Consider the following 26,681-nt stretch of genomic DNA (forward strand, 5'->3'; position numbering starts at 1 on the left):
CTAATGTTTTGAGCACCAATCACAAATGGAAGCAGGAACATGTCTTCCTAGATGAAGTTGCTACAAATGGAAGCAAGAGCATGTCTTCCTAGATGAAGTTGCTACTGAAAAAGTCATAGGGCAAGTTGCTTGCTTGCTTGCTTGCTTGACCCTGTGTCACACTGCAAGTTCAAAGCAGATTTGGGATCATTGAGTTTACCCCCCTGGGCTAAGCAAACTTCTTGCACTGCTGCTGGGTAGCAGGTAGACAAAGCACAACGAAGAAAGGACAGTTAGGGCCCTGAAGTCTTACAGGCAGAAGCAAAAATGAGAGCAGGCTCTCCATTGAGTCTGCAGTGGGCGTTCCCAGTTTCACAGCAAACCCATGGAATAGTGGGGCTGCTAGATTTCTGGGGAAAAAACAATTCCTATGTGCCTGGCATGCAGTGGAATCATTGTAATAGACTAGACTGTAAGCCTGATGATATGAATTTGGTTTTGTTGAAACTGAAACACTGGAAGTAATTGCAAATGTCAACTCAGGTTATGATAGGTTGGGCTACTATGCTGGTAGTTACGGAAGCAGCTCTTTTGTGCCACTGTATCTTCAATTTTTACAGCTGTCCATACAGTTCATTCCCCGAAATGGGAAACAGTATCCCACACACAGCAACAAGAAGTCAGAAAAAATTGTCTGTCTTCATTTTTCAGTGGCACAGAGCGTGTTTTGCTTTATGATGCTACATGTAGCTGTATAATACCCGGAATATCATGGGAGAACCAAGAAGCTTGGGAAGAGGCCATACATTGTACTCAATATCCTGCTTGAAGGTCTAAGGGCTGGGTATCCATCTTGCCAGCCCTTGCCTTCATTTGCTAGTGCTTTTTGCTGAAAGCTTACTCTACTGCCGCCAGTGTCTTTCTTTGGGACGTAGCTTTTATGTCAGTCGCTAGCTCATTTCAAAGCAGGATGCTAAACTGTTGGCATTTCTGCTGCCCTTCCTGCATTAGTAGTAGCAGCTTTCTCTGGGCTGCTCTGCTGAGGCCTCTGGTCAGCCACCCTCCTGGAAGCTAGCCCTGGCCCATTCTTAATGCTAGCCATGGTGTCATCAAGTGCAAAGTAGAATTGGCCACCATGGACTTGCGAGTAAGTCAAGAACAGAAACATTAAGTCAACTTGTGTTGATGCAGCTATAGGTGTGGTGAAAGGAAAACTGAAGCGTCCCTGGGAAAAAAACAGACTATGGAATACCATTTTATATAATACAGTCATCTGGAGCAAAATAATATCCTGTTGTCATCCTCAAGGCACTGCACTGAGCTTGGCTTGCCCTAGCTGTTTTGATCCAGTGGTTAGGGGGAAAAAGAAACAAGGGTGCTTACTGAACTGAGAACAAGTAGTGTATTTTAGTGCTGCTTAGTCTCAAGACAGCTGTGCAGGAGTCTCAACCCTAGCCAGCAGTAAGATTACTTTATGTTCCTCCCCTTGACTCAGCCAAACTGTCCTACCAATAGAGCAAAAGCTCCTGCTGGTCACATTCGTACAGCTTACTGATGAGCTCACTCAAGTGGAACTTGGAAAGACACTTTGCCTGCAGAATTTCATTCCTCCTGAGACAAAGGAAAAAAAAAAAAAAAAAAAAAAGTAGGTGAAACATGCAGGGGATCGCTATTCTGTAGGTACCTGAAAGGGAACTACATTTGAGGTACAAAAGCCATGGTACCAGCTGTCTTTATACAATGAAACCTACACCACTTACAAGAGCTAGAGATGTTTTCCAAGACTAACGTTTTCCAGATATTCAAGTTACAACACGCATACTGTCATGTAGCAGATATTTCCAGGAAGGAAAAATCCAAGTTCTCTTTGTGACAATTCTGCTTCAAAGCAGTATGAAAAGCATAAGCTCTGTCCCAAGACAGATGGCAGAACAAGACTAAACTACTATCCCAGAGGTTAAATCTAGACCCATCTTCTCAGCATATTTTCTGAAAGAAGTTTTTTGCTAAGACTCTTATGTGAATAGCTGTCTAAAAAGAAGTGGGTGGTGTCTTTAAACCAACATCTGGTCTAAGAAAAGAGGCAATGAACAATTTTGTAATTATATTGGAAACGCTTCATCTACAATAATTAGAACATTCATACAGAATTTTCAAGAGTCAGCTTAAAATAATGCGCACAATACATTAATTTCAGAACATCCTAGATGCATTGGTTGTATTCACTGGCAGCAAGTTTCTCTCCTCTGCAGGCTCACGTATGCCCACCAGCAGGGCTGGTACTGCTTTTCGTGACACATCAAGGGGTATCAGATTACTTGATTTCAGTAATCAAGGTGGAGAAGTCAAGCTTCGCATGCCAGCAGGCTGAAAGATTCCAAACTGCAAGTGTGGTGATAAAGCCTGGAGGTTTTTACTCATGCACGGTAGCGAAGGAAGCACCTGCAGTAGCCAAGCAACCACTGTTTCTATACGTAGTGTGGTGCAGGGCAGCAGCCAAACGGCAGTCAGCGATGAAATCAAAGCAAGCTTCACATCTAGCACCAGGGTCAGGACCATAGCTGGCAGAGGAAGGGACCATTTAACCTTAAGTGCAGTAGCTTCAGAGAGCTTGTGGGTCACATGACTTTAACAGGCCTGTGAAGACTGACCACATCCTCATCAGCATCACATGTGTGGTTGCATTAGAGCCGGTCCCTATTTGACAAACACCAGTACAAGCCCAAAACATTAACATGTTATCCTATCTGGTACAAAACTTAACTATATCTTACCATGAATTATAAGTACTTGTGCATACTTTATTAACAGAGTATAAGATCTAGAATTCCTAAAAAGAACACCACAGAATCTTAGTCTAAGCCTGGGCAACTGCACACATACAGGAATTACAAGGCTTGGAATAAAAGACAAGCAGGTAAGGGAGTCTTTTTGATCAAGAGGCAGGGGTGAAGTGCAATCAACTTCACTTGAGCTTGCATCCTTTATACAAATTGCAAAGTCAGTTTAATTACTTAGTTTATTTCTTTATGCTTTTAGAAACAACTATGGCTGATAGAACAACAAATAGCAGGAAGTGAGGGTGAACTGTTTGTAGTCCTTCACTCATCCACTAATGCATACAAAACAAGCATCACAAGTTATTCACTGGCCCGTTTATGATGTCTGACATTGAACACCGCCTCTAGGGTGATGCTCATCATCTTCATAGACTTCTCCATTATAGTGGTGTTTTCTTTTTTGAGACGGATCAAAGTCCACTAAATCCACTTGTTCCATTTCCTCAGTTTCTTCTATTTCCTGCCTTGTAGGTAGCAGTTTTTCAAGTAAAGACAGCTTATCTGAGGAGAGGAAGCCACTCTCTGGGAAGTTCACCTGAAATCATCAAGAACTGGGGTTACTCAAGTCTGCCTGAATTTGCCTTTTTCCACCCCACTACAGGTCAAGTATCTGCCAAAACCAGCTTTATCATTACAGATTACTTAAACCCAGTGCTTAAAAAAAACCCAACCCAAACCCTAAGTCACTAGGCTATTTTTTTAATGCCTGCAGTAAGTTAGCTTCTAACGCTGGCAACTTAACCAAGTCTTATCCAAGATTTCTTCTGCCTCAGACTGCCCTCTGGAATCACCCTAGAAGCAAAGTACAGGATATATCAACATTGGAAATATGGTTGAATCTCCTCTAAACCCGTAGCAGAGAGCGCCTGCTGCCACAGCTCCCAGCATTAACTTCTCTCCAGAGAAGAAATCAGCGTTTTCCAGCCTACTCCTCTGCACCAGCACAGGGGAAGCTACTAATCCATCCTTCCTGCAGGATGATAAAAGCTAAAGAACATGCCAAGCAAATGGAAATTCACAAGGTATCTGAAGAAATTCTTCTGGTACTTAACATATGTTCAGCACACAGTGTTCTGGAAGTCTTCTCTTTGTTCTGAACTGTAATTCTGTTTGATGGATTACACGTTCTCGCCATTGTCAAAAACAAACACCAAACCAGGACATCCGATAATTGCTATCTCTTCCGATTGAGGTAATGCTTAGAGCTTAGATTTTGGACAGTGCTGAACTATGCCATGGAACTGAGTTGATCCACTTACCCTGAATTCTATGATCAGACGTCCTTTTTCATATGGTCTGCGATAAATTGGCATACCTTCATTCAACACACACTTAATAGCACCATGCTTGACAACCTGGCCTAAAAAAACAAAAACAAAAAAAAAAAGAGGAAGGGATCCATGCAGCCAACAGAAGCAGCTTTAGTTTTAACTCCCTTCAATGTTTATGTAACCTTCTACATTGTGGTTAGACAGCTACACCGATATATAGCAGTCTAATAGGGACTTACTGCCTGGCAACTTCTGCACAGGAAAGCAGGTTGACATCTACATTACATTTCTGTAACCTTGTTATGCTTCCCAAAGGAAGCATACTTACAAATTTATTAAGTGCTCCATCAGTTCCAAGGCTGAAAAAGTGGTTTTCAGAGACCCAAGGCCTTCAATTCTCATGAGGTATCCTCAGGATACAAGTATGTCCATGAGGTAAGGTCTGTTACTATATCACGCAAAGAGAAAGTTACTGCTGACTGCTATCCAAAAATTCTTTTTCATTTAAAGATTTGCACTGCAAAGACTAGGGAAAAAAGCTTGATACCAGCACACATCCCTTGTACGTCAAGATGGGATGCTTCTGTTCCTTTAAACTTCCAGCTTACATTCACTGTATGCTTGGATTTTTAGCAGAAAGCAAACTTAACTCTTACCAGGATGGGAGGTAATAATGATAGTTCTATTATCCAGCGTTGTGATAGGCTTTTGAAAGCCACATAGTGCTTCAACCAGTTGAATATCCATAGACATAAGAAGGTCTTCATCTCGTCTACGGTAGAACCAATCAAAAACAGTCAGAGAGGGAGAAGCAGTAAAAGCATCATACCCAACTTCATTACTTAACTTGGTAATGACAATTAAGCTGTAATTTCAATAGAAGCCCACGCAATTAAATAAAGAATATTGAATAGTGATGCAGCACCTCAAGCCAGCAATTGCAGGAATGATACCCATGCTGAGAGCCATTACTGATCAAATCTAACTATCCAAAGTGTACAAGTATTTATTGAAAACAAATAAATACAGCAAAGCTCAACTGCATTCAGTTTCACTTCACTGCTTCTTACCAATTCTAGGAAGAAGTCATCTCTCAGCCTCCTAAACACTGCAACTGGAACAATTAATCCCTTCCTTCCTTTATGTAGATTAATACTTTCTTAAGTGGATCAGCTAGCTCTACAATTACTCTGTTACGCTTGCTTTCTGAACATCTGGTACTAGGGAAATTTGAACAGGTGATGGCCACTCTGGGTTATGATGAAAGTACCTTCTAGAAAGCACCAAGAAGTATATGGAAGATAATGTAATTGTTTTAGTTGCCTATTCTGACTTCAGTATGGCAGCACTAGTGATGTCTTGCAGGCACTGCAGGTTCAAGGGCTACAAAATCCTCCAGCCTAGTCAAAGAACTTAGTTATTTTACTCATCCTATTTTAAAGGTCTCTGGACGGAGCCTTGCCCAAAGTTAATTTTAGACTCTTGACAGGAGAAGGGGAACATTCCACTTGTTCCAGAAGCAGCATGACCTCAGGATAACCCCGCAAGACCAGCAATATCAAGGGTTATCTAAGGACACTAGAACCAAATGCAGTGGGCAGAAATACGGACAAAATTAAGCCAGCAGAGTTGTGGCTTCAAGTCCCAGGTAACCGGGCAAAGAGTTTGGCCCAGACTGTCCGTTTGGCATAGCTGACTCAGTATCTAGTTTCACTGAAAGTTAAGAAAAATCAACTGAGTAAGCTTATCCGAAGCAAACAGAACTGATTTTTAACCTGTGAGCTCAGTGTTCTTTGGCACAGAGTTCTGGCACCAACTTCCAGAGCTCAGCACCATACAGGACGGTCAGGCAGGCCAGCTGCAGGTTTCCCAAGAACTGTTGACTCACCGTTCCTATTTACAAGTACAATGTCAATGGTTGGTGTTGAGACAAATGCTTTCTCTAAATCCACCGATTCCCTTGTTACTGCTCTGAACAGAAGCAGTGAGATACGACGTTTCTGCAATATGATCAGTGTTGCTTTTAACTGGACCAAAATGTACTGGACAGACTCATTTCACAAGCAGTAACCTGAAACAAGGAGGCTTGCAACACCAAACAGTACTGTCTGGTAACATGAAATACTTGAGACATGGTCAATGCTCTTGAGTCACTTCTGCTTTCGCAAGAAAGAACAGACAGGACCGATTACCCTGCCCAGTGCACTGAGGCAGGAAATGATGTGTGGGAAACCACCTCCGGTCAGAAGGACGCATGCTATAGTCAGTAAGTTTGTCATAAATAAGATCCCTGAGGAAAAGTGAACACACTAGAAGTTTTCTGTGCCTTGAAGCCAGGTGAGCAATGAACAACTGCCTGCACTAAATGGTAATTTTCTGAGGTAAGTGATGGAATACTATCCCAGAAAGAGCAAGAAAATAATCACAAATATCCACATTTATTAAACAAATCTCAGTATTTTAATATTTTAAGAGTTCTTAAAACTCAAGGTCTGTAAACTCCTAATAACTGTAACTAGTTTTGTTTGCCTTCCATCCCCTTCCACTGCCAATGCTCACACAAGAATACCTTGTGCTACTAGACCACAAGTGGCTGTGACTAGTTGTACCAGGATTCCCACACACCTTGGTGCTCCTTTGGCCACCCAAACTCACAGGTGAGTTCTAGGCACATGATCCTCTCTACTAGTATTTCCAGTAGATAAAAGGTGAGTGGTAACCAAGGAAGCATGTGGACAAGCAACCTCGGAGTTAACACAAAGGATTTCCAGAGTTTTTACCTTGTAAATACAGAGTGGTCTTTTTGATCCAAGACAATAATAATGTCCCCTGGCTCTAGTCCTGGCTCTTGGTCCCCTTCACCATGGAATGTTATTTTCTGACCATCCTTCATTCCTATTGCAGGAAACAAACATTTTTCATCTTTTTAAGTGAAAGGCAGCAGTAAGAAATATTCTTATAGGCACAAACTGGTAGCAGCAGATCTCTGGATCTTTAAATTAGAACACCATGACCTTCCCTTGAAGCATTCATAACTTTTTTTTTAATCCACTCACATGTCCAACAGGTTTTAGTGGTGCCAACCTGAACTGTCTGAAGATCACTAAGCTTAACTGTAGGGCAAAACAGCCACCTGCCAAGATAAAGTCCTTAAGGAAAACATTATCAAAACAGCTTTCACTATATGGGCAAGCACTACTAAGAAAAAAGAGAAACACTGCATACAAAATACATTTTGAGAGCAAGTGACCAATCAGCTTCTTCAGTTTTATAAATATATGTGGCAGAACTACTTATGAAACATGATCTCAGTGCCTGCTGAGTGCAAGAAGCACTGTCCCTAGGACTGCAACCATCACGTAAGAAACACATTTCACCCCCACAAAAGTCTCTCTACCATAAATTCTAACTGCCTCATGTTAGCTCACAGTCTATTTTTCTATAAGGAAGAAGAAACTCTTCTCAGCGACTTCCCTGTTTGAAATGTCAGTAATATACCCCTACTGACCCTCATATTCAATGTTACTGTAGGATTTTCCCTGTTAAAAACAAATCCAGGCATTGCATAAAGTATGCTTACACATACAACAGTTTCAAGTCTGTAGAAGCCATGTGCTTGTCAGCTTGCTTGATCTTACAAGCTGCGCTACTCCAGAGACTTCTCCCACCAGCTTTTGAGCAGCCTCCTCAAGAGACACATTTGTCACTCAACGCTGCCATGCTTTCCCATCACCGTGAGGGTTTGTGCATTGAGTTGCATTTTGCCAGGCGAAGAGTACCTGCGCTGAGCAGCACTGTCAGGGTTGCGTAGCAAACAGAGTTCTAAGCATGAGAGGCTTAGCACTGTCTCTGCACCCTATTACTATAGCAGACCTGGTTCCCCTTCACACTGAAACACAGTAGAAGTGATCGGAGTCTGCGGGGTTTCCCTACAGGCAGGGAAAATTCATTAGGCAAGCTGAGCCAACCATTGGTGAGTTTCATTTTAATCAGTTCAGCTACCTGATCAAGACTTGAGCCTATGAGGTTGCTCAAAAATAATTAACCGCTTACAATACTGTAGGTTTCAGAATTCATTCTTAAGTTATGTGCACAGGTATTAGAGGCAAACATAGAAGTAATCAACCTTCCCTAAAAACAAGTTTCCTACTTTTTAAAGGCAGCAACAGGCAATTTTACTGTACATGTATTCAGCAGCGTTACTCACCAAATCAACACCATGCATTTGCTAAAGCTTCTGTTTTAGTGCTGCAAAGTCAGTCAGTGCATCTGAGTTCAATACTTCATCTTAGTAAGACACCTCACCTTTGTCAATGTGAACTTCTAGTATCTTCTTCTCTCTAACAATTTTTCTGCCAGTGCAGCTCTTACACCGGTCCTTGGGGCTGATACGCTCGCCATGCCCCTGACACTCCATACACACGGACTGGATTTGTTGCACCATTCCTGGCCCAATCTGGTGAATTCTGATCTGCATGCCTGTTCCTCTGCAATTAGGACAGCATTCTACTGCACCTTTCTTACCACCACGACCTGAGGAGAATGAAAATTGGAGATGGATGGTTACACGCCACCAGAAAAAACACCTGAAAGCTTTAGAAGCAACCTGTGTTTAGTTTCAGTTTCAGTTACCTTCACATTTGTCACAGATAACATTCTTCTGCAGCGCAAGTTTCCTCGTCGCGCCATTGTACATATCTTCTAAACTTACTGACAACTGATGAACCACATTTTTGCCTGTAAAAGAAAACAGATATTTACTCCAGTTTGAAAGTTTGGTCTCCAAGTAACAGTAAACTTGCATGGCACTACGCTCAAGTCACAATAAACCAAGTCTATAAGCTTTAACATCCCGTCTTAATATAGCTTTATCTTGTTCTGCTGGTATTAGTCAATAGCCCCTTCCTATCTGATGTCAAATTAGGTAACAATTCTAATGGCTTTGTCAGGAACGCTTCTCTCTCAGAATAAACCAGAGACTCCTCTGTGAAAGCACAAACAGTAACAGAAACAAAACATGTAGAACCTTAAATGTTTAAGTTTTATAATACAAGACTTCAGTTTTGACAAAGTGACTGAATGTGTCTCCTACAAGGAGGTGGAAAGCCGCTGTCTAGAGTCTGCAGGGTACTTTCTTCCTCTCACCAAGGGACGTTCTGGAAACTGAATTTAGTATTTAAACTTTTACACTCAGGAATTAATTAGAACTTTAGCTACTGCAGGCTTCATTTTGTGAAGGATACCAAGTTCTGGCTTACTAGAATACTTTGAAACAACACTAACATTTTAATACAAACCTTTTTTTCTTCCCTTTGTCACCAGGTCTGCACTAAGAAGCAACGGGGTTGGTGCTACTCTTAACCAGTTTAATTAACATCACAGTCTTTCCCAGTGTGATTAATCTGGACTTGAATTTCTGCACAACCTTTTACTGCACCTTCAACTCACCTCCATTGAACAGCACAGGAGAACAAAAAGGTTTCACAGACTGAATTTTATTTGGCTATTTTATTTAGATATAGTTACTCGCCATTAAAGACCAAATTCACATTTAGACACTACACTTGTAGTAGCTTAGTTAAAAAATCATTTAAAGGTATGCTACTGTTCCATTTCCTATTCAGCCTATTAGCAGCTGGGCTTATGCTCAGCTAGAGGCTTTCCAAACATGAAATCTCATTAGCTATTAACATGAGACAATGCACAAGAGACCAAACTACCACCCTATGAACCAAATGCCCTCCCCGGCCGTTTCAAGTGTTATGGGCTAGGGACATGTTCTCTCCGATTTTGAGATCAAGCCCGCAGCTTCACTTTAACGCTATTCAAAGTCTTACACCTACGGCATTCTCCTCAGAGACTTTGATCCTCTCTACCACAGAGATCACGCTGTAAAGTCCGGGAAAGTGTCGGCACATGGCACGTTACCTCGTCTCTCTCTCTGCATCCTCCCACCGCCGCCAAAGAACATATCGAATATGTCCATGGGTGACCCGAAACCACCACCAGAGCCACCCTCTTTGATGGCCTGCTCGCCTCCTTTGTCATACAGGTCCCTCTTCTTTGGGTCTGACAGTACTTCGTAAGCTTGGGAAATCTGCTTAAACTGCGGGAGACATACATCGTGCCTCAGACACCCGGGCCTTGAAACCGCAAACGGCACGACGGCGGGCCCCCCGCCCCCGGCCACCCTCCCACTCCCGCCAAACCCTCCCAGCAGCTCCCCTCGCCCTCCATGTCAGCACCCCCGAGGACAGCCGGCCCCCCAGCCCCGTCTCGTCCCGCCGCCGACCTTCTCGCCCTCATTGGGGTTCTTGTCAGGGTGGTACTTGAGCGCTAGTTTTCGGTAGGCCTTCTTCAGCTCCTCGGCGGAGGCGTTGGGCTTCACGCCCAGCACATCGTAGTACGTAGTCTCCTTCACCATGGCGGAGGGCGGCCCCTGAGCAGCGGGCGATCCCGCACCCCGCGGCGGCTCCTCGCCCAGCGCCGATCCCGACTTTTCTGGAAAGTTCCGAGCCGGTCCCGCATCCGGGCGCTTTTGAGCCGGAACCGCCCCGCCCCGGAAGTCCCGCCCCACCGGCCGCCGGGCTTTGGAGGGCGGGCAGCCAATAGGGGTGGGAGGCAGAAGGCGGCTGGCCAATCAGCGCCGCCCCTCGCCCGCCGCCGCCGCCACTCCCGGCGTGCACCGGCCGCGCACCACACTGCGCATGCTCCGGGCGGGCGGCGGGCGCCTGGTCGGCCAGCGGCGACTGCGGCCGCGCCGCCTGCGTGCCGCGGAGCAGCAGCTGCCGCTCTCGCTGTACACCTGCGTATCGCGTAGGCCCTACCCCCGCCCAGCGTTGGGCCGTTCCGTGCGGGAAGGCACCGAGCTATAGGCGGGTACGCAGCAGCACCCCATCCGCCACCTTTCCGGCCCCGCTCCGCACCGCCCCCTCGCCGCGGGTCTGGCAGCGCCGGGGCGGGGTTACCGCACAGGCCTGGTGGCGGCCCGGCTCGCCGCGCCGCGCCACCCCACCGCGCCTGCGCCGGGCCCTGGCTCCCGCCCCGGAGCGCGCGGGCTCAGTGCGGCTGCGCGGGCCCACGCGCCGCGCCCGCATTCTGGTCACGTGGGGGCTGCGCTGCAGCAGCCGATTGGCTGGGCTGGCTGTAGGGTGGAGCCCGGCGTTGCTATGGGGATGGGGCCCGGCTCCCCTGCAGGCCGGCGGCGCTGCGGGCCGGTGGCTGCGGTCGTGCGGCGGCGGCAGGAGGGGGTCTGGTGGGGCTGGGGTGCTCCCGGTCGTCCGCGGCGGCTCCCCTCGCGTCTGCATCGGCTGTGTGGTGCTGGCGGTCGTTGCCGTGTGCCAGGCCGCCGCCCGGCTGGCAGGGCTTCGAGGGTATAAAGCGGCGCCCTGAGGCGGGGTGTGCAGTGAGCGGTGGAGGGCACCCGTCCTGAGCAGCAGGCCGACGGGAGGTGCAGCTGGTTGGGCCTAACTGCACGTTTTTGAGTGTGTGACAGTGTGGAGGTTGCACTGGGGACGGAGGGTTGCTTTCCACCGGGATAAGCTCACCACAAAGTAGGAGGAGGAGTGCTTAGCGCCAAGCACTAGGCAGGGGGGATGGTGCGGGATCTTTGACGTCCAGGGTCAAACTGGTGTAAACTTCAGGGTCTGATTTCGTAGTGTGGTCCATCAGCAGACTGTTGCCAGATGAAGCTATCCCTTTCTCTGCCTTCTCTGTCTTCTACCACTTTTTTTTTTGGTGGGTAAGGTAATCTCTCAGATCAATTCCGATTCAGTGGGAAACAAATCACTTTTTTTGTGTGTAGGCTTTTCTGTCAGATGAAACTGTTGATCCAATTGATTTTTTCCTATATATGATCCGTGGATATGAGAATGGTGATATAGAAGGAAGAAAAATGGTATTGGCCTTTCAACAGCAACTTGCTCTTAGATTGTGCTAGTGTTAATGCTGTGCTTTGCCTTGAATTTCAGAAACATGAATGCAGTGAGCAGAAGTGACTCAGCTAATGAATGGGCTGGCAGTGGAATCTCCTGGACCCTGTTCCCTAGGAAGGTGACCCATCAGGAAGCTGTGTGTTAGTAACATGCTGTTTGTTTTGCTCTATAGCACAGTGATGCGTGTGTGCTGGCTCTTGGGGAAAGAGAAATGCAGTCAGCGAATGAAACTGCCACACTTGGAAGCAGTGGTAATTGGGCGTGGCCCAGAGACTGGGATAACGGATAAAAAGTGTTCACGGCAGCAAGGTAAGGTTTAGCTCAAATCCTGCTTTCTACATGCAGCAACAACCAAATTTGTGAAGAGTGTGAGACTCAAGTACAGCACTCATGTTTGTCAATAAACATCACTCTTCTGTTTGGTTAAATTACAGTGAAGCTAATGGACCAATATTTTGGCCTAATTCATAAGCCTCCTTTGAGCAGGACCTAAATGGTCCAAATCACAATTTTTTCTTGAAATCTAAGCATGCTCTCCTTAGGCTTGCTTCTGCAGTCACCAACTTGTGGTCTCCTTTCTCTGCATGGTCTATAGTGTTGCCTCGTTCTTGAAGTCATCAAGCTTTTTTTATAAGCACTTATGATGATCTCTGGGTCCTAAAAAAATCAGGGGAGACAATAACAGGAAGTTAACCTTCGTAAACAAAGGCATTGACATTTAACATGAGTGCCAAGGCCCGCAGTCATGCTCCACTGCCTGCACTCTTGCTTCGTGAGTGGCACTTCATCTACCTAGTCTTACACCAACTTAATATGACTAGTTATTTTATAGGTGAGCTGGGAGAATATATAAATGTACCTGTGATCTATAAAATACTCCCTTTCACATCTTCCCTGCCTTATCTTTCTTCCTTCTGGACACAGTCCGGCTCCATGCTCTGTTGTCACAAAGGGCTGGTGAGAATAGCAAGAATATGTAGAAGACTTCCACAGATTTCACCTTTATTCTGAAGTAATTTTGCTGATCCGTGATGTGAAATACTCAGGTGTGACTCAGTGTATGGGTTGGTTCCATTTTACCTGTGGTCCTGGAAACAGAGGATGAGGCAGAAGTATTCTTTGTGTACGTTCACAGAGATCAGCTTCAGAAGGTAGCAGATCTTAAAATATAGGAGTGTTTTCTGCAAGGGGTGGTTCAGCAGAGTTCTGGCCTTTTTATTTACACTGTTTGGTGACACTTTGTTCTTTCTTTCCAGTTCAGTTAAAAGCAGACTGTAACAAGGGGTATGTCACAGTTAAGCAGGTATGTTTTTAAATGGGTGTACAGTATTTCTGATACTTACTGGGATGGTTGTTGTACTTAAACTCCACAAATGCTGCAAGCGTTGATTCTAATCACTAGGTCTGAAGGGCCTGAAGCTGTTTTATGACCAAGGAGAGCACAGCGAGTGGCCTTTGGAAGGGATCTGTGGTTGTTTTGGTATACTTCAATGGAAAAACTGCAGTATTCCTTCCAGATATGCTCCGGTCTCAGACAGCCAGACTTGCAGCATCAGCGAACACTGCTGTGAATCCTCAACCTGTTCTTCCAGGCGCTACATTTGGGAGATTTTGGAGTTCTTCCCCTAAACTTGCTGATCTGCCTCCTGAGCCTTAAATTTCTAAAGCTGAGGCAGCCCTTCATTTAAGGTCAAATTGGTTCTTGTGTTAATGGGACCGGGCAGTTGTGGAAGGTTTTTGTTTCGATGGCTGTTAGAGCCAAAGGTGTAATCACCTCTGGGAAGGGTTGGGATGTGAGACAGCACTGAAGGCATTCTCATCTTACTAACTCGATTGATGTAGGCCTACTGTCTCATACTTATGAGGACCAGGATCCCTGAGATAATATGAAAGGAAAATTCTCTGGCTTCAGGTGCTGGAGCAGATATGGGTGCCCACAGCATCAGCGTGTGTGGACAACACGTCAACGTGTTCTGCCTACTGAGGAGTAATGTCTTCTGTCAAAACGCCTCCAGAGCTCAGTAAGCACAGGGACCCCACCAGTATCTGGTGAATCCAGCAAAGATCTCTCGGACAGTTTTCCACAGAAGGCAGCCTTAGCCACAATTTGAATACTGTGTTACTGGAATTTCGGGGCTGGGAATACTTTCTGACAGTGGGTGCTAGCATGTTTTCGCTGCCCGCTCTAGAGTTGCTTCCCAGGTGATTTGTGTGCGGCATGGGGTTCCAAGGTTCCAGTGATCAGCTGTTTGATAGCATATTGAGCCGGGGGTTGTGAAGTGCACTTGACTTGAGTGAAACTGTGGAGCTGTAGACAGAAGAGATCCTGGCTGGAATCAGGCGGGTGCTTCATCGCAGTGAATACCAAGCGATGAGAGGCACAGTACTGTTGTGAAGCAGGCAGGTATCACAGTGACAAAGCTAAAGAAACATTCTGTGACAGAGCAATCAGTCACAGGGAAGAGATGGTTTCCTAGAGCTTGTTTCATGCATAAACATTAACCAAAAACATTGTGCTGAAGTTGGAGACTCCTGATTTCCCTAGGGTCACACTTGTGATCAGGTAAAATCCATCTATCAAACGGTCACTGTAGGTTGCCCACACCGCTTTGTGTTATCAGGTATGCCGGAGACAGAGGAAAATGTATTGCTTTTCAATTATCAGCTAAACTTCAGGTAACTTCTCAGTCTTCAAAACACTGTTTTGAGGGGAAAGTTATCTGAGAGTTGCACAGAGCTGTGAACTGATGCAATGAGAGATGCAGGTAAAAATTTGACCTTGCTGTCCTCATTTTCTGGTAGAACAGAATAAATAATAGAGTTGGTATTGTGAAAGTGTAAGATGCAAAATGAAAATAAAAGCATTAAAATACAGATAGGCTGGTATATACTTTGCACAAGCTGAGGTGGACAGAGAGGCTTAGCCTCTCGAAGGAACAGGCAGTGTTGTCACGGTGTTTGAACACAGTCTTCTCTGGGCTTGAGAAGGGTTATTGCATTCAGCTTGAGGAAGAAGAAGACAGGAGCAAGGAGCTGATCCCTGTGTAGTGGTGTAGTGGACACTTCTCGGGGCTCAGAGGGACTTTTTTCCTTTTTTTTTTTTTTTTTTTTTTTTTTTTTTTTTTTTTGCCTATGCAGGAGGGAGTGTGTTGCAAGTGTTAGTAGTGGGCTGTGCTTGGTGAGCCAGTGGTTGTGAGTCTGAACTCCTTTCTCTCTTGAAGAGAGTGAGATGAGCCAGAGAGTGTGCTTGTGTATTTGAAGGCAAATGTGTTGATGGGACAGCATTTAGTAGAAACAGAAAACAAAACCTAGTCAAAGGCAGAAGAAAGACAAAGTAAAATAATTTGAAACCAGGAAAATTTCTGGGGATGGTTGGACTGAAATAATTGTTAAAACTACTGTTACTCTTCAGAAATAATTGTTACTAAGGCTGTTATTGTTTTAACAGTTGTTTAATAGATTGTTAATTTTTTTGAGCAAAGTGTGACATAGGTCTTGTTGTAGCTCTGTAGCCAGCTGCTACAGAACCATCGGGTCCCTGTGACACCATGCCCCTGTGGGTTGTGTGCTGACAGCTGCGGTTGCAAGACTGGGCCATAGAGAGGTGTCTCCTGTGTTGGACTTCCCTGATCCTGTAGAGCGGGTCGGTGTGGGGAAGTGGTGCAGTGAATACAAAACACGTTTGCTTTCCAGGGTAGTGATATTCCAGGACAACAGAGTGGTAGCTGGCGATTCCAGTTACAACATCATTTGCTATTTTTTTTCCTTTTTGTCCCTACCAAAGATAGGAGTCAACCCAACTAGTGTTGATCTCGTGAATATTGGCAAGGGTGAAGAGGTGAAAATGAAGCCAGGCCAGGTTCTGCATATTGTGAATAAACTTTACCCCTACACGGTGCAATTTACTGAAGAGTCAGATAAAACTGTTACAGAAGCAGAAGAGAAAATACAAACTGACAAGATGCCATGTGAGGACTCCTGTGAGAATGATGATGTAGAGCTTGTGCCCAGAAAAACAATGAAGATGGAGGTGGTAGATACACAAGGCAATTCTGCAAATCCTAAGCTGAGCAATACTGCTGTATCTGCATGTGAAGGAACTTCGAGCAAAAAGGCAAGTGTGTTAGTATTATTGTGCTGTTTCTTCTGGGGTTGTCTTGTCCATCAGGGTTTTGGTCTTTTAGTTTTGTGGGTACTACTGATGGGGAAGCATCTCAGGTGAACACAGATCCTCACAGTATTCAGAACACGTGAGCTGACATGTGCTGAGGCAATGACTCTGCTCCTGACATCACCCAGGTCCTGCGAAACTTACCTGGGACCCATTCTAACTTGAGCTGGGGAGTGGGTGTGCGTGAAGGGGCTTGCTTGTAGTGAGTGAGGATTTAATCTCTGCTTCTTCTTCTAAACTCTTCTCTAAACTTCCTGCTGCAGTTTGTGCTAGAAACACAGTCTACATGAGCTCAGTTTAGCTGGAGTCACACAAGGATACTGTGCTGCCTCTTGAGATGAAGTCTCATAGAGCAGTGGTTATCTGAAAGCTTATGCACAGAGAATAGAACAACTTGAGCCTCTTTTGGTTTTGGTTTTTTTTAATTGCCTTCCTCCCTCCCCCTCTTGCTTTGGTCATTCCTTATGGTAGAACCGTGTTTACATTAATGAATGTTACCAGGCAAAATCTTTTGAAAAGGAGTTTTTAACCCTGCTGACACAGACAAAATAAAAGACTGCTTAGTGCATCTGGAACTATAACAGTGCAGTTGCTGGAGGAAAAGGTGCAGAAATGAAACCCCTCAGGACAAAATTTCAGTCCCAGGTTGTGGTGGGCTGACCAGTTATTTGTGAACTCAGGCTAGTCATATTAGGGCCAGATTTGTGGTGGTATGAGTGGGGAGACAAGATGATTCACACTGTTTCTCTGTCAGCACTATAATAATGTTTGAACATCTTCCTCCATAAGAATATGATGAAGATCATTGTTGATAAAGCCTGTAAAGTGATCTGAACAGATACAACATCTGTTCTGAAAAAAGTGCACTTGAGGCACCTTCTATTAGGCATTCAATAACCAAGTTTAAGAGATACCTGCTAGTGTTGGCTTGATCTTCCTGGGCCTTTCTTGTTTTCTGTACAAGCCACTCATTGCACAATATCAAAAAATAAATACATCTAAGAGTAGGGCTGCACACCACAACCACTTCTTTGTTCTGTGCAGAGCAGCATGCGATAGGACAGTTAATGGAGATCCTTGTACTTCATTTGGCCCTTATGATCCATGAAGCAGAGGGTCTTTTAGTAAAATAATCTGTCACCAGTGTTAATCAAGGACTGTGCCATAACATGTGCGTGCAAATTATTAAATTCAAACAGATCTAGAGCTCCCTGTTTTTAAATTTTCAGCATTTGAAAGACTTAACTTTGAATCTTAACAGTATTTTGTTACAGGTAGCTTTGTGGGGGTAGTTGAAGCAGGTGTGTTGGCATTTATAGAAAGGAAATAATTCAGCTGTCATTCAGATGTTATTTTACTGTTGTATACTAATGAAAGTACTGAACTGAATGCTTTAAAACATATAATTGGAATCTTAATTACCTTTATAAATTATTTTTTTCCTTCTGTGCTGTAGGAACATTTAGGACACTGGAGTCAGGGTCTAAAGAGCTCCATGCAAGATCCAAAAATGCAGGTGAGAGCTGTACACTTGTACTTTACAGTAGCTCCTGTCTTAACAAAGTTACATGAGCTTGCTTTCTTCTGCAGTTTACTTTAATGATGTGATTAACTAGTGGAGTACTGCATAAGGGCCAAATTGCACTTGCATCTCTCTCTGTAGTAGCATTAATTTGGGAGTCTCTACTGATTTTGCAGAATGTCATTATCTTAATAATCTTCGAGCTCTCTACACTGTCAAATTTGGCCATCAGATTTCAAAAAGGTTGTTGGGAGAGCAGGCGAGCAGCGCAGTTGCTATGTTTCCTCAGGGAAATCAAGTAAAATGGGGGTGTGGTTTGAAACTGAGCAAGTAGTGGAGGTTCCTGCTTTCTGGCAGTCAGCACTACCTTGTTTCCAAGCATGGTGCAGTTCTGCGGTTTCTAGCAAACTCACCTGCAACACCTCTGTGCCAGCTGACAGGATGTGACTCCTGGCTCCTCCTCCACCCGGTTTCTTTGTGCCAACAGAAATTTCCTGGGTGGTTTCTTTCAGCCTTCTGCAGATGCTCCAGATGCACTTCCCTCCCTCTGCTTCCCTGTGGCTGCATAATGGTTTTCCTTGAGCTCATTTTTTGTTGTCTGCTGCCTGCTTTTGGGGAGATCAGACTCAGGATGCAGAAATCTGACAAACAGCTTTTGTGGCTGCAGTGTATGCACACATTCTTGTTACTGTATTCTGAGAGAGCCCCGAGAGCATCTTCCCTATCCAGGTATAGAGCCTACTTTAATTTTATTTTTAATTTATGGCAAATACGTAGACAACTCTTTTCTCAAAAACAAGCTTTTTAGTTCAACTCCAAAACAGGGAGAATGCTCTCCATCAATGTTCCACTGTCTGGCAGAGTAAGGCCTGAAGCTTGGGTCCATTTAGCTTGGATTTTGGCTGGCTGGATGCTGCATGGCCATCTTAACATTAGAGATGTGTTTTTCTGTTTATACTTCTCAGCAAGAGTATGTGTTCAGGAGGATGGATATCACAGACACCTGTGATACTTGGTTCTTGAAATCACTGAATAATTTCAGTTGGAAAAGACCTTTGGAGGTCACCCAGTCTGACCACTTGCCCTCGGAGTGATTGCCCTAGCCTTTGTCCATTTGAGTTGAGATGACCTTCAAGGGTGAAGATCCCACAGCCTCACTGGGCTCCTTCAGGTGATGATCAGGCTGAAAATAATTTCCTTGATAACTAATCAGAAGGTCCCTATTTCTTGATTTTTTTTTTTTTTATTTTTTTTTTTTTCATTTCTAGTGTAAAGTGTTGAACTGCGTAGAGTTGTAGGAGAATTGGGTGCCCATTCTCCTAGAAATGCCAGCGGTTTCAAATGAGTCTTTCTATGGGGAATGATAAAGCTATTGAACTACTTGCTTACTTTTGAAACATGAAGCTTAATCTTCATCCCTTAAGCAGAATTTTATATAGCAGTTAACAATGCTATATGAAAGACAGCACTGTCTTGACCCAAAAGATAGGCTGGTTTTAAAACTGTTCTTTGAATGTTAGAACACAAATTAACATTTGTGACTTAGTGTTAGCTTTATGAGTTGTGGTTCTGAACTAAATACACAAACAACAGAACTCCTATCTTGGCTTTTTAATCAATTATTAAATAAATGGCAATATTTCTTTTTTTCTGAAAACACCTGATGATGATCCCATTCCCAGAGGCTGCATATGCAGGCACTTGTTGTATATAAAAGTATGACAGCATCAGTCTTGCTGCTGAAAGAATCAGTCCTACAATTTGTGTGCTGATAAAATTTTAATCTTCCTTCTTGTAGAGCAAGACTGATCAGCTCTGTGTATAAACAGATGAGAATAATTAGCAAAGATGACAAAGACATCATCCAGCTCTCACCAACACTTGCACTGCTAAGAGATCAGAGACACAGTACACAGTTTCTGCTTTGGAACCTGACAGATTTTTTATTCCCAGAGGCAGGTTGTCCCCCATCTTCTCCAAATGCTTTGCTACTCTTTCTCATCAGCTGCATCAAATTGTTTCAGAAGGCAGAACAAAATGAAAACAGGGGAAGAAGGGCATGATAGACAGGAAGCTGTTCTCCTTTCTGTGAGTGATCTTACAAAGTAGCACATTGGGTAGCATGAACTGAAATAGCTTGGACTTGAATATTTTTGTCTCTGTAACGCCAGCGGAGGTCTGCAGCTCTGAGTGCACTGTTTGTAGCACCTCTGAGACTTGTTTTTCACTCTAGAAATCTGTGAAGGATGAGGCAGTCTAGTGCATTCCTACATGCTTTATATTGAGCACAGTGCCATGATTTTTGTTTCAGTGACTGCAAAGCTTGAATGTAGCCTGGTGGAAGTAGAGTTTCCTAGACCTCACCAGACTTGGGTCCAGGTGATTTTCAAGAGAGTTTATATCCATCTCTAGCAATAGTTAACATATTGCTATGTAAGAATAAAAAGCTTTTTCCTTAAAGTATATGAAGAGGGATGCTGGAACACCTCTCTGTAGCTGCCTGCTGCATGGTATGGAAGAGGGTGTGTATCCTGGACCAGCTTAGTTCCAACAGAAGTATTCCTTGAAATGGAATGCTCTGCTGCTTGATATTTCTCCCCATCTAGTAATCTTCCCTGGCTTTTTTTCTGGCAGTCCCAGTTGCACTAGCGACACACACGTGTGCTTAGGGACTTCTGCAACCACAGTGCGACGTGCAGACGGATAACATCTCAACATCCACTAAATGTAGTGCTTATAGGAATAAGATATTTAACTTTCAATCAGTAAATAATCTTGTTACTTGTTTTGCAAGGTTTACAAAGATGAAAAGACTGTAGTCATCAAGGATAAATATCCCAAAGCACGTTACCACTGGCTTATCTTACCATGGGACCCCATTTCAAGCCTGAAGTCAGTCAGCAGGGACCATCTTGAACTCCTGGAACATATGCATGCAGTTGGGCAAAAAATGATTGAACAGTGCCCTGCCAGAGAGAGTCTGGAGTTCAGACTGGGTTACCATGCTATCCCCAGTATGAGGTAAGACCTAGATGAGTCATCAGGTAGAGACCCTGTTCTTCTGGTTATACAGATTTGGGGCTAAATCTGTAACGTTATCTGCCATTGCTGAAGAACAACTTACCCTCCTACTACAAACAGTTTGGTGACCAAGTCCTTTTGGTGCACCTGTGCACAGACTGCTGCGTACATGCCGGTGGGCTACGCAGGTGTCGTGGGTCCAGTGGGAAATGCCTGTTGGGTTCCCCTAGCAGAGGTCTGGAGCTAGGGCTATGGTACGCCTGTGGTCCAGTCCCAGCAGAAGAGGCAGTGCTGCCAGTGGCCAGGTGCCAGGGCATCCCCCCTACCGATCTGGGATCAGAGAGTGACTCTTAAGCCTGTCAAGTCCTGCCTACTACTGAGCAAGGATTCAAATCTTGTGCCTAAGTAAGCCCAGATGTTACAGTGTCCAAATGCCTGTGGGTGCTGCAGTCTGTTCCTGAATTGTTCTCCAGTTCTTGGACAAAGCTTTGAGTCACTGATCAAGTCCCATTCAGGTACTTCACAAGAGTTAAACCTTTGGTGTATTAAAACCACTGTCTCTGCCTTTTTGGAAACTAGCAGGAATATAGACTGTAGTTAGGGGCCAGTGGAATATGCAAACTAGTGACCTTGACTCTTTAAGTGAAACGCTTGGCATGAGACGGCGCTTCCAGAACAGACTGGGGTTCTTTTGTTGCAGGACTGTGGGTCAAATGTAGTAAGACTGACCTGTAATACTGGCAGCCCAACTCTGCTGAATCATGTTTGCAACTGATACCACCACAAAAGAACTTCAACCATTAACATACTTCTTCTCTCTTATCTACATAATACATGTGTTTCAGTCAGCTACATTTGCATGTAATCAGCCAGGATTTTGATTCTCCGGCCCTGAAAACCAAAAAGCACTGGAACTCTTTTACGACAGACTACTTCTTAAACTCTCAAGGTAATGATTAGAAAAGGTATTTTATAACATGTAATCCTGCTTGCGGGTTCTGACTTTGGGCTTTTTTTCCAAACAAATGTGTAAGCCATAAATTCTATTGTAATAAGTGAAACGTTTTATGTAATTTCAGATAGTGGAGAATAGCACTAAGTAAAAGTCGACTGAATTTTGTGAGTGGTTTAAATTAGAATGCAGTGATGACCTGCTGTGCGCATGAAGCAGTGCACAGAGATTCTGCAGCATCGTGTGTTTCATGATGCTATGTAGTCCCAATACCTCCTGTCTCTTATTTTATTTCAGATGTGATAGAGATGGTAAGAAGCAAGGGAAAAGTGATGGTGAAAGATCACGTCTCTGAACTTCTCAAATTGCCCCTCAGATGCCATTGTTGCAAACAACAGCTGTCCACTATCCCACAGTTAAAGGAACATCTCAGGAAACACTGGCCAAAATGACTTTGCAAAAAAATCATCTTACACCCTGTCTTCAGATTTCAGGGTACAGCAAAGACCTTGAAGGGTTAGTGGACATGTATGTTCTTTGTTAACTGGAATGACAAATGTAATGTGGGAAGAAGTAGCCTGTAAAGAACAGCATACCAACTTTGTAATAGCTTAGACAAAAAAAAAAAGCAACATAAAATAAAGTGACTTCTGAAATTGAAGGTGTGTTTGCAGCTTTGATGTGGTACTGCCACACAATTCTGTATGTGAATCAAAGTCTGGAAGAAGTGTTGTGTTTGGATGAAAGGATTTATTTTAATTCAGAAGCTGAGGCGTTGAGCCTGGATCTAGGTTTCTGTTGGGAACAGAAAGAAACAAACAATGGTTTAGAGGTCTTTCTCTTCATGTCTTCTGCCTATCAGTGAAGTTTCTCTTAAGTGATAATGTTGCAGAGGCTGCTGTGGCTGACAGCAAAACTGTCCAAGGAATGTACTGAGAGTGTATGGGAAGGAGCATCAGCGACAGCATCCCCACTTCGCTGTGCCACAACGTGGCTGGAAGATTTCAGTGCTGCTGAACTTCCCCTTGGCTGTGGAGCAGGCATTGCCCCTCAGCAGGGTGCCAGGGTAGTCACTGCTCGGGCTCTAAGAGGGGCGGCCCACCTCTTTCATGTACAAGGATGTATTTAATCATTGATATATAAAAATACATGTATAAATCACAATGACCAGCTTTACTGCTCCCCAGAGCAATAAACTATCAAGGTTTGCAGTTGCTTGGCTGTATATGTTGAGGTTGATACAGAAATTGCGTTGTTTAATGCTGCCCTGTTTCTCCACATTGGGATTTTGGTGAGCCTCTCTATCACTTGATTGTCATCATGATGTCAACCCCTAGATAGGCAGCAGAGCAGTAGTAATGAAAATCTGTTTCTGGGTCCAGAACTCATTTGTAGGGTTCAATTCCATTCTAAGCCCAGCTTTGACTGGTTAAGTAAGATGCCCTCTGGGTGAAATGGCTTTCAGTAAAAGAGCACACACAGGTTTTGTTACACAAGGAGAGTGCTGTTTGCAACTCTCGGTAAGGTGTTCTGTGGGGAGAGGGTGTCCTCTTCTTCCATGCCCCCATGCAGCAGCGTGTTACTACACACACTCTGATGGGGCAAGTGGTCACCTGTTGCTGCTGGAAAAGAACAAAGACATTCCTGTAGTGGAAATGGGGGACAGTAAGGGTGAGGGGTTGGCTGTGGCTTAATTTCAAACACCAGTCACACTTTAGTTTTTGCTGATGTTAGTAATAATATACCTTAATTTAGAAAGCAAAACTTTTAAAAAAAAAAGAGAGAGAAAGCAATGACAAAAGCACAGCCAGTCTAGGGATTCACTCTTGACACAGCCAAACTAGGGCTTTACTTGGCCTCAGAGGCGAAGTAGTGTTAATGCTTAGCAACAGGAACTATTTTGGACCAAGAGCAGTTGCAAATGCTGGAGAACTGTGGTCTTCCTTGCGTGGCAGAGGCAGGCCAGAGAGGAAAGCCACGCTGCTCCACCGTTAAATGCACTGTTTATGCCCCATGGCCTGTCACATCTGGGTGGGTGTTGTGGTTTTTAGTACCTCTCAGAGCAGGTCGAAGTGAAGCACAAACACCTGCAATCCATCTATATAGAAATGGTGTGCAGGTGCCTAAGTCACAATTGTCACACACTTGCATGCAGAGCACTGGTTTTTGAGAGGCAAGCCTATGTATGATGTCATAAGTCAGTGGCATCAGTAGAACCACTGCCACCAGGGCTTCAGGCACGCATCTGCTGCTTGCGTTGGCCCCAGGTGGAGTGGTAGCAGGGCAATGCTACAGAGAAGCCTGTCCAGCATTTGCTGTATGAAGTCACGGCTGTACAGGAAAGGTCTGCAAGAATGGCAGCAGCAGATGCACGCTGTTTGAAGCCCATAAGGGACAGCCACATATCCACGACCAAGGGTAGCCTCCAGGCTGTGAAAGAAACTAAAGCAGTAGTAGTAGACATTGGCACAGGTTACTTCAAGTGTGGCTTTGCAGGGGACCCATGGCCTTCCTGCATTGTTTCATCTACAGTTGGTAAGCCCCTACAGGAGACTGGGAGCAATGAAAAAGAAACCTTTGTTGGAAGAGAGCTTCAGAATAGCAGCATACCCTTAACGCTCATCAACCCAGTAAGACATGGCATAGTGGTGGACTGGAATGGCGTCCAAGATACTTTGGAGTATATTTTCCAGACTGAGATGAAAATTCATTCAGAGGACCATGCCATTCTGGTGTCAGTGCCTCCCCTGTGTTCCATCACTGACAAGCAGAGATACGCTGAGATGATGTTTGAAGGATTTCACGTGCCTGCTGTCCACATTGCCTACCAGTCTCATTTATCCATGTACTCTTACGGAAAAACCTCAGCTCTCGTGGTGGAAAGTGGCCATGGCGCTTCACATGTGGTTCCCATCTATGAAGGTTATGTTATACGTAGCGTCACTGGGAGAGTAGATTATGCTGGTTTGGACATCACACGTTATCTCATGAAGTTACTAAATGAGTCTGGAAATGTATTCACAGAACACCAGCTAAACATCGTACAAGATCTCAAGGAGAAGTGTTGTTACACTTCACTGAACCTTGCACAGGACTTGAGTTTGCCTGTTCAGAAACAACAACTGGCTCATGAGCTGCCGGATGGACACCTCGTCACTGTAGGCAAGGAGAGATTCCTTTGTGCTGAAGCACTCTTCAAACCAGCCTTACTTGGCTCACAGCAGCCAGGGCTTTTGCAGCTGACGCTCACCTGTCTCAAGAAGTGTGATGCTGATGTCAGAAAAAAAATGGTGGGGAATATCCTGCTGTGCGGGGGCAGCACTATGATGGAGGGCTTTGCCGACCGCTTCCAGACGGAACTGGCCAGGATGTGGCCCAGTGACAACCTCATCGCAGCTGCATCCCCTCAAAGAAAGTCTTCTGTCTGGGTTGGTGGGTCTATTCTGGCTTCACTGCACTCTTTCCAGGAGCTCTGGGTTTACAGGAGTGAATATGAAGATTGTGGTCTTTCCTGCATTTTTAAGAAGTGCTTCTGAGGAAGACACTGGGTACCTTAGAAAGACCAGTGGTGACAAAGGGTACCTGAATCAATTCAAGAGCACCTCCCTTCTACGCCTTGCTGTAATTAACAGATTTCTGCTGGAGCTCTATTATTGTTGTGATATTGTGTGCTTGAAATAGTTTTTTTTCCCTTTGTATTTTGTATTTAATGAAGCTAGACAGCAGACAGGTGACAAACTTCTACTCTAACAAGAGAATCAGGCTTCCATACAGCAACATTTGCTCAGAAATTGGGACATTTCTTAAGCTAACTCTGTATTTCTGCATTAATGGCTTACTTCAATTCCTGGTAACTGCATCTGTTTGTAAGAGCCTCCACAGAACTCACAAGAGCAAAGTCAACGTGTCTGCAAAGGCAGCAGCTAGGGCAGAATATATTTCAAGATGACATGCATCACTAAGAAAACAAAAGAGCATCCCAGTAGAAATCAAGGGAAAGCAGACTCCTGGCTGCTGCTGAAAAGAAGCTAAGGTTCAGCAGCTGCAGAAGTAGGAAGCAGGAGGCAGGACATCCCCCCTGGAGGCTCACAGACACCAGATGCTGCTTCCAGCTCTACTGCTCCTTAGTCAAAGTTCACTCAGGACGGAGAGGGGTAGGGGAAGACAATGGAGTTCAGTGATGAATTACCATGTGAATGATTTAAGACTGCCCTTCCACCTGGATGGCAGATTTAAAGTGATTGTGCCTTGATGGGAGAATAGAAAACATGTTTAAGACTAGAGGGTCTTCAGCTTTGACCATCACCATGAAGAAAAAGCAGAACCCATATACATACATTAAAGCAACTGCTGTGTTTAGGCACAAGCATGAATCCTCAGGAAGCCGGCACTAGTTTTACCCTTTCTTGGGTTCTTTAAGAGGGAGTCTCTTTCTAGGCAATTGATTAGGCTGCGCAAGACCTCAGTGTTGCCTGGCATCAGATTTAGGAATGTCAGGAATTAGCAGTGTCAGTGTCGCATTTCAGTTGCGGGGCCAGAGCCCTCCATACCCTGGAGAGGACCACAGATTCCCTCATCACCCCTTTCTCCAGATCTGAAAGATGGCTTCTGTATTTCATCTTGGACTGTGTTCTGCCACCATTCTGAAGACCCAGATCCAGTAAGACACTCCTATGCTCTGCAGCCCTTCATGTGTTTTGCCATCTCACGGCTTTACTCTTGGAGAATCTCTTTCCAGTGTAGTCACAGTACTTGACAACAGGCTTAAGCCATCCCCACACCACCCATAACAGGCCACTTACGATAACTTAGAAGAGCTGGAAATAAGACCACTCTAATTCTTTGTGTAACGCTGACAAAGAATTGTTTTACCACTCCACTCCAAACAGCCCCAAGCCAGCACAGCACACACTGTGCAAGCCCACGCGGCCATCCCAGTATGACGGAGTTCTCACATCAATGATCTGCAGCACTACACACGTGCTAAGGCC

The 26,681-nt window shown here is 44.6% G+C and overlaps 3 protein-coding genes across 18 annotated transcripts; 2 read left to right on the forward strand and 1 right to left on the reverse strand.

Annotated features, from left to right (window-relative positions):
- Window positions 1-2,068: 2,068 nt before the first annotated feature.
- On the reverse strand, window positions 2,069-10,583 carry DNAJA1 (DnaJ heat shock protein family (Hsp40) member A1). Of its 6 annotated transcripts, none has more exons than XM_075726797.1 (8): window positions 10,382-10,583; window positions 10,019-10,234; window positions 8,723-8,827; window positions 8,396-8,623; window positions 6,871-6,985; window positions 4,747-4,862; window positions 4,079-4,179; window positions 2,069-3,354 (listed from the first exon to the last, which is right to left on the reverse strand). In XM_075726797.1, the coding sequence occupies exons 1-8, from the start codon at window positions 10,512-10,514 to the stop codon at window positions 3,136-3,138; spliced, it is 1,233 nt and encodes a 410-aa protein (XP_075582912.1). In that variant the 5' UTR covers window positions 10,515-10,583; the 3' UTR covers window positions 2,069-3,135. The 6 variants fall into 6 exon arrangements, with proteins under 6 accessions (XP_075582912.1, XP_075582911.1, XP_009481817.1 ...); XM_075726796.1 differs by having other exon boundaries at window positions 10,019-10,218; window positions 10,336-10,583; XM_009483542.2 differs by having other exon boundaries at window positions 10,019-10,196; window positions 10,383-10,582.
- APTX (aprataxin) lies at window positions 9,549-22,583 on the forward strand. Of its 11 annotated transcripts, none has more exons than XM_075726806.1 (8): window positions 9,549-9,568; window positions 12,197-12,333; window positions 13,281-13,327; window positions 15,809-16,138; window positions 17,652-17,711; window positions 20,512-20,738; window positions 21,584-21,687; window positions 21,988-22,581. In XM_075726806.1, exons 2-8 carry the CDS (start codon window positions 12,204-12,206, stop codon window positions 22,140-22,142), a joined length of 1,053 nt encoding a protein of 350 aa, XP_075582921.1. In that variant the 5' UTR covers window positions 9,549-9,568; window positions 12,197-12,203; the 3' UTR covers window positions 22,143-22,581. The 11 variants fall into 11 exon arrangements, with proteins under 11 accessions (XP_075582921.1, XP_075582926.1, XP_075582919.1 ...); XM_075726811.1 differs by lacking the exon at window positions 9,549-9,568 and adding an exon at window positions 10,923-10,969; XM_075726804.1 differs by lacking the exon at window positions 9,549-9,568 and adding an exon at window positions 11,430-11,463.
- A 1,461-nt stretch (window positions 22,584-24,044) lies between these two features.
- LOC104030235 (actin-like protein 7A) lies at window positions 24,045-25,226 on the forward strand. Its single transcript, XM_009481867.2, has one exon. The coding sequence runs from the start codon at window positions 24,045-24,047 to the stop codon at window positions 25,224-25,226; it is 1,182 nt and encodes a 393-aa protein (XP_009480142.2).
- The last annotated feature ends 1,455 nt before the right edge of the window (window positions 25,227-26,681 follow it).

This window comes from Pelecanus crispus, chromosome Z (assembly GCF_030463565.1).
Source record: "Pelecanus crispus isolate bPelCri1 chromosome Z, bPelCri1.pri, whole genome shotgun sequence".
NCBI classification, from domain to species: Eukaryota; Metazoa; Chordata; class Aves; order Pelecaniformes; family Pelecanidae; genus Pelecanus; species Pelecanus crispus.